Here is a 13,354-nt window from a genome sequence, read left to right on the forward strand (position 1 = left end):
GAGGTACAGGGCCTAGGCTTCTGCACATGTCTGTAGAAGAGGGGGCATCCACGTGCATCTCTGGGCCAGGCCCCAGGGCCTGGGGGCAGGAGGCGGGAGGTGTAGAGCCCGGTAGGAGGTCCATGTCTTTTTTTATTTTAAACTCTAGGGACTTCCTCTGAATTTTACCTCCTGTGTGCCTGTATTTCGTCCCAGCGTATGATTGTGTTTGTAAACGTGAAGCTCTGGGGCTGTGTTTTCCGGGACACAGGAGAGGGGACCATTTCCGTGGCTTTTTAGTTGAGGGCCCAAATTCACTTTTCCCCTAAAACGCCCAAGGTTCCGTGGGGTAACCTCAGTCAGCTGGAAGGTTCCTCCCCAGCCCCACCGGGGATTTCCTAAGATCCCTAATCCGATAGCTGGAGAGGACACCCTGACATGTCCCCTTTTACTTCCCCAGCTTGGTCTATGGCAGCTCTAGGACCTCGCACCCCGAGACGGACATCTTACACCGCCAGGCCTACGCGGCCCCCCACCCACTGCAAAGCTATGCCACCAACCACCACCCCGCAGGTACGGCCCCTGACCCGCCCCATGCGAGCTGGCCCGCCCTCTGAAGCAGCTGGTTGGCTGCTGAAAGTTCCACCCCTCCTAATTGGTTGTGCCCTGTGCCCTGGCCCGCCCCTTGCTGTTTCTTTTCTGATTGGCTGCCTCTGAGGCTGGTTAATTTCAGATTGGATTCGTCCGCCTAGGCTTTTGGCCCCGCCCCTCTGGCTCTAATTGGCCAAGTCCCATCAGCCCCGAAATCTCACTTTCCGTTCCAGGCTCTTCAGCCGACCTCAATCCCTTCCCTTTGGATTCCTGCATTTCTGAGTCCTGGGTTCTCTGAATACACTCTTCCTGATTAGCTCCAATTCCTACCCCTTTTCTGATCGATTTGCGTACTGTTTTGCTGTATCGTCGGCGCTCCTGATTGGCTCTGTTCCTTTGGTCTTGTTTCCCTCCTTTCTACGGTAATGAGACCATGCCCACTTCGGTGTTGATTGTCCTTTTTTCAATCCGGATTCTCTTAGCTTGACTCGACGCCCTGGAAGATTTTTTGATTTTCTCTTTGCTGAATTGCCCAAACCTTTTGTGTTGTTTTCTTACCACGAAGTTCTTGTTGCTTTCACTTCAGAATTTTTCTCCCTCTTTTTTACAATTTTTTGCCCACCTGGGCTTCCTGCCCTTCTGATTCCTTTTCAACCCACTTTGCCGCACTCTCACTGTTTCCCCCTTCCTAATTCTTGGCCTGGATCTCAAAGCTCGGTTCTGCCCGCATTTTTTCATTCTCAGAATCTCCCCCGTTTTCCTTCCCTTGAACCTCTTTAACTCCTGACCCAACCTGCACTTGGATTCTTCCCTTTCTCTCGGACCCTCCTCGGTCCTCCACCTGACTGACTGCGCTGTGTCCTTGGCTAGGCCTCTCTGGACTCTTTGACACTGGCCTTCACCACGCGGGCTCAGCTGGGCCCGACGCCTCCGTCATGAACCTCATCTCGGCCCTGGAGTCTCGGGGCCCCCAGCCTGGCCCCTCTGCCTCTTCGCTCCTCTCCCAGTTCCGCAGTCCTTCCTGGCAAACAGGTAAGCCCGGCGCCGACCCAGGAGGGTCCCGGTGGGATTGGTTTGTGGTCTGCTCTGACCTACGGTCTCCTCCTCAGCCATGCACACGCCAGGCCCCACGGAGCTGTTCATCTCAGGCGCCCTGCCAGGTTCCAGCACCTTCCCATCCTCCTCTGCCCTCTCGGCCTACCAACACCCCGCTTCCTTTGGCAGCCGCCCCTTTCCCGTGCCCTCATCCCTCAGCCTCCAGGACCCCCCATTCAGTCCCCCTGCTAACGGGCTTCTGTCCCCTCATGACGTGTTGCACCTGAAGCCCTCACAGGCACCCACAGTGTCCTCCTCCCTGGGCTTTGAGCGCCTGGCGGGAGGTGGTGTCCTGGGGCCTGCCAGTCTGGGCCCAGCTCAGACCCCTCCTTACCGTCCCGGCCCCCCGGACCCACCCCCACCTCCTCGCCACCTCCCGACTCAGTTCAATTTGCTGGCTTCCTCTTCTGCTGCTGCCGCCGCCGCCGCCGCCGCCGAGCAGTCCTCCCCCCAGCTCTACAACTTCTCCGGTGCTGCCCCGGGCCCCCCGCCGCCCGAGCGGGCCCTGCCCCGCCAGGACACTGTCATCAAGCACTACCAGCGGCCGGCCAGCGCCCAGCCCCCACCGCCCCCACCACCAGCCCACGCCCTCCAGCACTACCTGAGCTGTGGGGGTAGCTATCCTTCTATGAGTCACCGGGCCAACCTGGCCTGCAGCCCCTTGGGTGGTGGGGAGCCCTCCCCGGGGGCTGGGGAGCCGAGCAAGGCCGGGCCTAGTGGAGCGAATGCTGGGGCGTCGGGCCGGGCCACGGGCCCGGAGGCGGCTGGAGGAGGCGGAGCAGGGGGTGGTGGCGGCGGTTACCGCCCTATCATCCAATCACCGGGTTACAAGACGGGCAAAGGCGGTTACGGGGCAGCTGCGGGGGCCGCCACCAGGCCCCCACCGCCCCGCTCCACCGCCACGCCTAAGTGCCAGAGCCTTGGGGGGCCGGCAGCAGCCTACGCTTCCGGGAAGGGCCCCGGGGCTGGCGGGGCAGGGGGCCAGGCCTACTCCCCCGGTCAGCCCCAAGGGCTGCTGGGACCCCAGGCCTACGGGCAAGGGTTTGGAGGGGGACAGGCACAGGACTTGAGCAAAGGCCCCAGCTACTCGGGGGGGCCCCCGCAGCCTCCAGGTGGCCCCCCTCCTCCTGGTCTGGCCACGTGTCAGAGCTACTCTCCGGACCAGCTGCAGGGACAGCTCTACGGGGTGCAGGGCGAGCCGTACCCAGGGCCCGCCGCCCACTCGCAGGGGCTGCCCACCGCCAGCCCCTCGCTCAGCTACAGTACTGGCCACTCCCCGGCGCTCTCCGGCCACGGAGGGGGCTGGGGTCCCGGCTCCCTGGGCGGCGGTGGGGAGGCCAGCCCGTCCCATATCATCCGCCCGCTGCAGTCGCCGCCAGCCACTGGCCGCCCACCTGGTGTCGCCTCTCCAGGAGCCCCTGGCAAGTACCTGAGCTCGGTCCTTGCCTCAGCCTCGTTTCTGGCGCCCCCGGGAGCTGGCAGCTACGCGCCCGGCACAGGTGGTTACAAGGGCAAGGGGGACGGTTCGGAGCTCATGGCCGGCCCCGGCGGACCACCGGCTGAGCGCACCGAGGATGAGGAGTTTCTCATCCAGCACCTCCTGCAGGCCCCCAGCCCCCCGCGGACCTCAGGGGCAGATGGCTTGGTGGGCGAGGATGGGGCGGCAGATGCCTCCAAGGGACTTGGTGGGGGTGGCGGGGCCGGGGGGCCACCGGGCACACCCTACGAGTTGGCCAAGGAGGACCCTCAGCGGTACCACCTGCAGAGCGTTATTCGTACCAGCGCCAGCCTCGATGAGGGGGCCACAACAGCCCTGGAGCTGGGCCTGGGGAGGCTGAAAGAGAAGAAGAAAGGGTCAGAGCGGGGCGGTGAGACCCCCGAGGGCTTGGCCACCTCTGTGGTCCACTATGGGGCCGGTGCCAAGGAGCTGGGGGCCTTCCTGCAGAAGAGCCCGCCGCCCCCACCGCCCTCGGCCCAGGCCGCCCAGCCCACGCCCCACAGCCTCCTCCTCGAAGCCGGGGGCCCCGACCTCCCATTGGTGCTGCCTCCCCCTCCCCCCCAGCTTCTGCCCTCGGTTCTCAGCCACGCCCCCAGCCCTTCTCCCGGCGCCCCCAAAGTTGGCGTCCACCTCCTTGAGCCGGCTGCCCGGGATGGAGCCCCCCAGCCGCCGCCGCCTCCCCCGCCGCCACCCCCCATTCCTCTCCAGCTCGAGGCGCACCTCCGTAGCCATGGCCTGGAAGCTGCCGCCCCCAGCCCCCGCCTGCGCCCCGAGGAGAGCCTGGAGCCTCCGGGGACCATGCAGGAACTGCTCGGGGCCCTGGAGCCCCTGCCTCCGGGGCCCGGGGACACCGGTGTGGGCCCCCCAAACGCGGAGGGGAAGGACCCGGCGGGTGCCTACCGCAGCCCCAGCCCGCAAGGCCCCAAGGCCCCCCGCTTCGTGCCACTCACCTCCATCTGCTTCCCTGACTCTCTGCTCCAAGATGAGGAACGCAGCTTCTTCCCCACCATGGAGGAAATGTTTGGTGGAGGGGCAGCTGAAGACTACGGCAAGGCCGGGCCACCTGAGGACGAGGGTGACCCCAAGGCGGGTACCGGGCCACCGCCAGGCCCCCCAGCCTATGATCCCTATGGGCCCTACTGCCCAAGTCGGGGGTCCGGAGGTGGGCCGGAGACACCGGGCCTGGGTCTGGACAAGCCCCCTGAGCTGCCCTCTACCGTCAACGCTGAGCCCCTGGGCCTGATTCAGAGCGGGCCCCACCAGGCCGCGCCGCCACCCCCACCGCCACCGCCACCCCCACCGCCCACCTCTGAACCCAAGGGCGGCTTGACCTCGCCCATCTTCTGCTGTACAAAGCCAAAGAAGCTGCTGAAGACGTCCTCCTTTCACCTGCTCAGACGTCGAGACCCACCCTTCCAGACGCCCAAGAAGCTCTACGCCCAGGAGTATGAGTTCGAGGCAGATGAGGACAAGGCCGATGTGCCTGCTGACATCCGCCTCAACCCCCGCCGCCTGCCCGACTTGGTGTCCAGTTGTCGCTCCCGCCCGGCCCTCTCACCCCTGGGTGACATCGATTTCTGCCCGCCGAACCCCGGGCCCGACGGCCCCCGGCGCCGAGGCCGCAAGCCCACCAAGGCCAAACGCGATGGCCCGCCCCGGCCCCGAGGGAGGCCCCGCATCCGTCCACTGGAGGTCCCCACCACGGTGGGGCCTGCCTCTGCCTCCACACCCGCTGACGGGGCCAAGAAACCCCGGGGCCGGGGCCGGGGCCGGGGCAGGAAGGCGGAGGAGGCGGGGGGCAACCGGCTGGAGCCCCTGAAGCCGCTGAAGGTGAGGGGACGCCGTGTCCTGAAGGGAATGGGGGCTGGACTCCTGGGCCTGACGGAGGAAAGGGACTAGGGGTACAGCATCCGGGGGCTGGGGGCGGGGCCCTGATACCCACCACCCCCACATCTAGATCAAGCTGTCTGTACCCAAGGCGGGCGAGGGCCTGGGCGCTTCGTCCGGCGACGCCGTGTCGAGCACCGACCACAACAGTCTGGACTCGAGTGTGACGCGGGAGAGGATCGAAGCCAAGATCAAGGAGGTTGAGGAGAAGCAGCCGGAGATGAAGTCGGGTTTCATGGCCTCCTTCCTGGACTTCCTCAAGTCTGGCAAACGCCACCCGCCGCTCTACCAGGCCGGCCTGACGCCCCCGCTCAGCCCCCCCAAGAGTGTGCCGCCCCCGGTTCCGGCCCGTGGCATGCAACCACAGCCTCCCTCCGCACCGGCCCTGCCGCACCCGCCACCCACCGGCGCCTTCGGGCTGGGGGGCGCTCTGGAGGCCGCCGAGAGCGAGGGGCTGGGCCTGGGCTGCCCCTCGCCCTGCAAACGCCTGGACGAGGAGCTCAAGCGGAACCTAGAGACGCTGCCCTCCTTCTCCTCGGATGAGGAGGACTCGGTGGCCAAGAACCGTGATCTGCAGGAGAGCATCTCGTCGGCCATCTCTGCCCTTGACGACCCGCCCCTCGCTGGGCCCAAGGACACCCCTGCCCCGGACGGACCCCCCTTGGCCACTGCAGCTGCGGTTCCAGGGCCCCCCACCCTCTCAGCGCTGCCCAGTGCTGCCAGTGATGGCACCCCCGGTAAGTTCCGGGGAGGGCGCTGAGAGGCGTCGGGTTGGGGCATTGGGATTGGGTTCTGTGGGCTCATCTCCTAAGACGTGGTTGTCCAGGAGACTTGAGCAGGTCGAGCGCTGATGAAGGCCCACCGTTTAGTGGCTGATGTTGTTGTTGTTTTTTTTTTTAATGTAATTTGTCACTGCAGGGCTTTTGGGGGTCTTGTGAGAAAGTTCTTGATTTCTGTTTAGCACAGGGACATAATGTGGGTAGCAGTGGCCCCAGGGTAGGTGCTGGAGGCTGCTGGGAGCCAGGTAATGGGGTACTAAGTCAGAGTGGGGCCTGAGAAGGGCTTGAAGGAGTAGACATTTTGCAAGATAAGGGGCAGAGGGGTATCTGGGAGACAGGAGCTTGGTGAGAGTGAGTTAAAGAGTATCAGGGACAGTGAGTGACTGAGAGGGATTTGGGTGAAGTCAGGGGGGGACAGGCTGAGGGTCCGCTAGATTTGGAGCAGGTGTTCTTTCTTGAGAGAGGCCTTGGAGGAAACAAGGGGTTTTTATGGTGGGGGCCCAGGCATTGGATGATGGGAAGGGTGGAGATGAGGGGCTCTGCGGACAGTTTAAGGAGCCTGCAGGCTCAGAGTGGTCTCGGGGGTCGCTCCTCTGTGTGCTGTGGGGTGCTGTGAGTCCGAAATGGCTCACCAGCAGTGGGTTTGGTTTTTAGGTTTAGAACTGCCCCGTAGGGTCTCCAAGGCTGTAATTTTCATGGAAACTGTCTGCTGAGCAGCTGGAGGGTTCGAACCGCTGACCTCCCAGATAGCACTCAAATGTATAACCATTGCACCATTGGGGTTCCTTCCTATCCAGAGTACAGCCGAGGAAAGCTTATAGGGCAGTTCTTCTCTTGTTATATGGGACCACCATGAGTCACATTAGACTTGAAGGCTTCAGCTCACAGTGGCAAAGGCTGGTGGGTGGGGACTTGAAGGACATAAGGCCTGCAGATATAAAGGGAGGTACGTGGGGGGCCCGCAACTTTGGCCCTCCCACCCTGAAGCCCGTCTCTCCCCCAGAGCCCCCTCTGCTGGAGGAGAAGCCCCCGCCCTCCCCGCCACGGGCACCCACTCCTCAGCCACCACCACCGCCAGCCCTGCCGTCTCCACCCCCTCTGGTGGCCCCCGCCCCCAGCTCACCGCCGCCGCCGCCGCCACCACCACCGCTACCGCCACCCACACCTGTGCTGCCCCCCCCCCCACCCCCGCCACCACCACCGCCTCTACCAGCCGCCACTCCTCCTGAGGAGCCCACCACCGCCCCGTCCCCCGAGGACTCGGAACCGCCCGACGCCCGTCCCCTGCACCTGGCCAAGAAGCAGGAGACAGCGGCCGTGTGCGGCGAGACGGACGAGGAGGCGGGCGAGAGCGGTGGGGAGGGCATCTTCCGTGAGCGGGATGAGTTCGTCATCCGAGCTGAGGACATCCCTTCCCTCAAGGTGAGTGTCTGAGCTCGCCCATACGATGGGGCCTGTGGGTGGACCAAGCGCTTGCTGGCTGGCATCGACTCCCCAGTCCACGGAGTTGAAAGAGGTGTTCTGTGGCGATATCTGGAGGCATTCCAAGATGTTACTCTGACACATACGTGTCTGCGTGCCCACGTGGGTGTGTCCTTGGACGTGTTGGCAGGTGGGACCGGATCCAGGAGGGTCTCATGCTTGGTACAGTTGAGAGTCAGCAACAGACAGGAAGGCTTTCGATGAGATGGACTGACACTAGCCGAAATGCTGGCCTCCAACACGGCGGTGATCACGAGGCTGGTGCAGGTCGGGGCGGTGTTTTGTGATAGCTCACGTAGTCACTCCAGGAGTCAGGACCAACTTGACAGTGTCTAACAGCACTGTGCCTGTGTTGGAGGCCTTGGGTCCTGTGAATAGTTAATTAAGTGCTGGCCAGTGAGCTGAACAGTTGGCGGGGCAGGTCCACTCAGAGGCCCCTCGGCAGAGAAGCCTGGCAGTCCACTAGGAACAACTGGAGCAGAGTTCTTGTCAGACACACGTAGGGACGCCACAGGGAAGAAACAGCTCCTTGGCAACGGGTTGGTTGGGTGCTGAGTGTGTAATAACTACAGGTGTGCTAAGATGGTCGGCAGTGTTTATTGAGGATGCTTTATGTGCTAGAAGTTTCTCTGGGTCCTGAGTGGTGGTGTTGGGTGCTGCTGGGTCTGTTCTATGCGTAGGGACCCCGTTTCACAGAGTAGAGCTGCCCCGTGCTGTGTTTTCTTTTTGTTTTTTTTTCAAATGTGATTTGGGTGAAAATTGACAGCACTTTCACTTTCTATACAGCAGTTTACTCGCATTTTGTGTCCTAACATTGACATCAATTTCCCACAATGCATCAGCTCTCTTTCCACTTCCTGCCCATAGTCACCTCTTCTCTGTGTCCATCCCTCCATGCACTCCTGCCCTCTGAGCTGTCTCCTTGTGCATAAACAGCCCTTCTTTCTCCCATGATTGTTCTCTCCAAGGAGTGTATCTACCTAATGTAAATGTTCAGCGTGTATGCCTGTCTTTTGTTTGGCTGGAAGCCAAGGTGTGGGTTCGATCCCAGAACTAAAAGTCAGTTAGGGACCATAGTCTCAGGGGTTCTACCAGGCTCTATCAGACCAGAAAACCTGATCTTGTTTCTTAATAATTTTGAGTTTTGTTTCCACATTGTTCTCCCTCTCTATCCAGGATCTCCTACACAGATCCCGCTCTGAGTGGTTGATAGGGATAGCCGGGCACCATCTAGTTCTTCTGGTCTCATAGTCATATAGGCTGTGGATTGCATGGTGTACCAGTGCCTTGGACTAATTGTTACCATGAATCTTTGGTTTTCTTCACTCTTCTTGGCTCTGGATGAGGAGAGACCCATCGTTGCATCTAGATGGCTTCTTGCAAGCTTTTAAAATCCCAGTTGCTACTCACCAAAGCAGGATGTGGAATAATGTTTTTGTGTAGTATGCTATGCCAGTGAGCTTGATGTCCCCTGCGAACGTGGTCCTGAGCCCACAGGTCCAACTACTCACTTTCTCTGGGTAGCTGGCTGTGGCCAAGAAGTCACCACAACCTTGTCCCTTGTCAGCTCTACTGTATATCTGGACGTCTTACAACACATACCAATCCATGCGAATACACCCGAAGACATACATAACCCATAAATATAATAGCTAATATTTTGGGGTGCAGTGGTTAAGGCGTTAGCTGCTAACTTAAAAAGTTGGTGGTTCAAACCCACCAGCCGCTCTGTGGGAGAAAAATGAGGCAGTCCGCTCCTGTAAAGAAACCCTGTGGGGTAGTTCTACTCTGTCCTCTAGGGGCGCTGTGGGTCAGAATGGACTCCATGGCACTGGGTGTGGTTTGGGCTTTGCTTGTAGAAATATTGTCTGCCAGCCTACAGGCACTCTCCCCCCTGCCTAGACAGACCTGATCTTTCAGCCTGTCTACCCATCTGTGCACCATGGACCAATGTTTGCCATTGTTGACCACGCAGTACTGTATGTGCAGAAGGGTTCATCTTTGTTGTCTGTATCTCCCACGCACCTCTCTCTGTCTCCCTCTTCAACACCACCATGTTGGTCACTCACACTTGGTGCCCCGTAGGATTTCCTAGACTGTCCTTCTTACTGACAGCACAGGGCTTGGTGGAGCCACTGGGTGGCTTCAAACCGGTAACCTGTGAGTCAGCAGCTTAGTGCTTCCCCATTCACACCACCAAGGCCCCGTGGGTGAAGCCCTGCTCTTTTGGACCCTTTAATGGAAACATCTAGGACAGACAACTTTGTGGTTTGTATTACAGTGATGGACACTACACTGTCCACACAACAAACCTGTAGTAGTTTTCTAGGACTTTGCTAACAAAGTAACGTAGGGTGGGTGACATCAAAGAGCCAAGGTTCGTCATGTCACGGTTCTGGAGGCTAGAAATCTGAATTTAGGGTATTGGCTGGGCCATGTTCCCTAGGCAGGTTCTGGGGGAATGTCCGTCCTCACCTCTCAGTTTCTGGTAGCCCTTTATGCTCCTTGCGTGGAAACCTCAGGATAGTTCCCTGGTCAAATGGCAGTCTTCCCTCGTCTGCCTCTATATCTCTTCTCCTTTTTTGTAAGGATGTCACTTAATGGATTAGGGCCCACCCTCCTCCAGTCTGACCTCACGTGACCCTAACTGAAAACACCTTCAGAGATCTTTAAACAAGCTCATGTTCACGGGCATTGAGGTCAAAACTAATGCATGTATTTCTAGGGGACGTGCTTCAATCCATGCAAATACACCCAAAGGCACACATAACCTATAAATACAATAGCTAATATTTTGGGGTGCAGTGATTAAGGCGTTAGCTGCTAACCAAAAGGTTGGTGGTTCAAACCCACCAGTCACTCTGTAGGAGAAAGATGAGGCAGTCTGTTCCTATAAAGAAACCCTGTGGGGTAGTTCTACTCTGTCCTCTAGGGGCGCTGTGGGTCAGAATCGATGGGGTTTGCTCCTGCACGGATGACAGCCTTGGAAACCCTGTGGTGCAGTTCCACTCTGTCCTCTAGGGGCGCTGTGAGTTGGAATCGACTCCACAGCAGTGGGTGTGGTTTGGGCTTTGCTTCTGTAAAGATTGACAGCCTAGGAAACCCTGTGGGGCAGTTCCACTCTGTCCTCTAGGGGCGCTGTGGGTCAGAATGGACTCCATGGTAGTGGGTGTGGTTTGGGCTTTGCTTCTGTGAAGATTGACAGCCTTGGAGACCCTGTGGGGCAGTTCCACTCTGTCCTCTAGGGGCGCTGTGGGTCAGAATGGACTCCATGGTAGTGGGTGTGGTTTGGGCTTTGCTTCTGTGAAGATTGACAGCCTTGGAGACCCTGTGGGGCAGTTCCACTCGGCCTTGTAGGGTGACTATGGGTCAAAATTGACTCAATGGCAGTGGATTTTTTTGGTCTTTTCCTGGGTGTCAGGGTGCCCTGGTGGCACAGTGCTTAAAAGCTTGGCTGCCAACTGAAAGGTCAGCCGTTTGAACCCACTGTCTCTGCAGGAGAAAGATGTGGCAGGCTGCCTCCGTAAACATGACAGCCTTGGGAACCCTGGGGGCAGCTCTACCCTGTCTTAAGGGTTGCTCTGAGTTGGAGTCATCTCAGTGGGAATGGGTTTTTGGACTGGGCAGTCTACTTCTGTAGAGATAATGCCTCAGAAACCCAAAGAAGGGTCACTATGAGTCAAAACCAACCACGCTGCAGTGAGTTTACGTGACAGGGTGTGTCGGAAATGTTTTTTCCTAGACCAGCTCACTCAGTGTTTGCTTTTCCTGTCCTCCAGGGGCTGTCACCCTGCACCCCACAGGCCAAATCCAGGCCACTCCTGTTTTTTCAATAAAGTTTTATTGGAATCCTCCAACTCCCACTCACTTTCATATTATCTCCAGCTGTTTTGCTGAGTGGAGTGGCCTGCAAAGCCTGGCATATTTACTCGGTGTCCTGTTACAGAAAAAGTCTGATCTCTACCCTACAGAGTTGGTTGACCGGTAGACTTGGATAAAACGATTAAGGTACTAGGTGACCAGCTAGTCCTAGCTGGTCAGCTGGTACATGACCAGCTCTAGGTGACGTCAGCTGCCCGTGTGATGCTTTGCAGGATATGAGATAAAACGGAGGTCAGTTAGGTCACCCTGACTGTGGCACCAGGGGTCATGGCCATTCCACAGTAACCGGAAAAAAAAGAAAAACCAAACCCAGTGCCATTAAGTCGATTCCGACTCACAGCGACCCCCATTGGGTTTCCAAGGCGGGGTGGCTGGTGGGTTTGAACTGCCACCCTTCTGGTTATAGCAGTCAGATGCTTCAGGCGTCGTGCCACTGAGCTCTCTTCCACAGAAACGGTTCTGTAGATTGGTCATCAGTTACGGAGCATGCTCAGTACTCAGTCCTCGATGGGCCTTGTTTCTGTGTTTCTGTTGAGTCACTTCCGACTGGTGACAACCCGACGTCTTACAGTAGACTTCCTCCATAGGGTTTTCTTTTTTATTTTTAATTGTGATTTAGGTGAAAATTTACAGAACAAATTCACTTTCCATGCACCAGTTCACGTACACTTTGTCTCATGACATTGACTACAATTTCCCACAATGCAACACCTCCCCACTTACTTCCTCCCGACAGTCACCTCCTCCCTGTGTCCATCCCTCCATGCACTCCTGCCCCCCGAGCTGTCTCCCGGTGCATAAGCAGCCCTTCTTTCTCCCATGATTGTTCTCTCCAAGGAGTATATCTACCTCAGGTAAATGTTCAACTTATATGCCTGTCTTTTGTTTGGCTGGAAGCCACAGATGTGGGTTCCATTCCAGACCTGAAGGGCAGCTAGGAGCCATAGTCTCAGGGGTTCCACCAGGCTCTATCTGACCAGTAAACCTGGTCCCTCTTTTGTTTTTCTACATGCTTTTGAGTTTTGTTGCACATTGTTGTCCCTCTCTAACCAGGATGTCCTACATAGATCCCACTCAGAGTGGTTGACAGTGGTAGCTGGGCACCATCTAGTTCTTCTGGTCTCATAGTCACATAGGCTGAGGATTGCATGGTGTACCAGTCGCTGGGACTAATTCTTTCCATGAATCTTTGGTGTTCTTCATTCTTCTTTGCTCTGGACGAGGAGAGACCCATTGTTGCATCTAGATGGCAGCTTTGCTTGCAAGCTTTTAAGATGTCCATGGGGTTTTCTTGGCTGTGATGTTTAGGGGAACAGACTGCCAGATCTTTGTCCTGCGGAACCACTTGATGGATTCAAACCACTAACCTTTGAGTTAGCGGCCGATTACCAACCAACCACGTGCAGCCCTCACACTGAAAACCTAGCCCAACCCTTGCCGACATCACCATGTTTTATTCCATCTTGGGGTCGGTTCTTCTGAAGTACAGATGAAGAGATGATGGGCTGGATTAATTAGCCACAGTCAGTGCCTTATCAAGTGTGTTTTGTGAAATTAACTGTATCTCCCGATAGGTATTTTTTTAATCCTGGAAAGTATATGTAACGACATTGGCAGCATCAACCACGGTTATGTGGACAGTTCAATGATGTTGTGACATTCGCCATGTGTAACCAGCACTACTATCCGTTTCTACATTTTTGCAGCATCTTCAAGAGAAACTCAGCGCCCCTTCAGCAATACCTGTGTTCTTTTCTTTGATTATTGTAAACATATATATATAATATGTACAACATTTCCCACCCAGCATTCTGCTGGTGTTGAATTTAGTGACATTAGTAACAGTGAAACTTGTGAGAGCCAGACTAACCAGACTGCCTCATGTTCCCGGTCTTGGAAGTCATCCATTATTTTTTATTATTATTTTACTGTGGTTTGGGTGAAAGTTTACAGAACAAACTGGTTTCCTATTTGACAAGCCATGCACATTCCGTTTTGTGACATTCACAGCAATTCCCACAGTGCAACAGCACTCTTCACTTCCTCCCGGCACCCACCCTTTCCTCCATCCCTCCTTCCCGTCCTCTCCCGCCTTCCTGGCTCTCTCCCCGGGCACATGCTGCCTTCTTTACCGCCTGTGGTTGACTGCTCATCTCATGGG

The 13,354-nt window shown here is 57.5% G+C and overlaps 1 protein-coding gene across 1 annotated transcript in view; it reads left to right on the plus strand.

The window, feature by feature from the left end:
* PRR12 (proline rich 12) overlaps positions 1-13,354 on the plus strand; it is a 42,456-nt gene that overhangs the window by 1,181 nt on the left and 27,921 nt on the right. The window contains exons 2-6 of the mRNA XM_042781229.1: positions 440-552; positions 1,441-1,602; positions 1,680-4,993; positions 5,121-5,787; positions 6,833-7,251. Coding sequence (XP_042637163.1) covers positions 440-552; positions 1,441-1,602; positions 1,680-4,993; positions 5,121-5,787; positions 6,833-7,251 — 4,675 coding nt within the window. The remainder of the gene's footprint in view (positions 1-439; positions 553-1,440; positions 1,603-1,679; positions 4,994-5,120; positions 5,788-6,832; positions 7,252-13,354) is intronic.

Source organism: Orycteropus afer, unplaced genomic scaffold (assembly GCF_000298275.1).
Source record: "Orycteropus afer afer isolate SDZICR_OR568_19922 unplaced genomic scaffold, OryAfe1.0 scaffold00099, whole genome shotgun sequence".
Taxonomy (NCBI): domain Eukaryota; kingdom Metazoa; phylum Chordata; class Mammalia; order Tubulidentata; family Orycteropodidae; genus Orycteropus; species Orycteropus afer.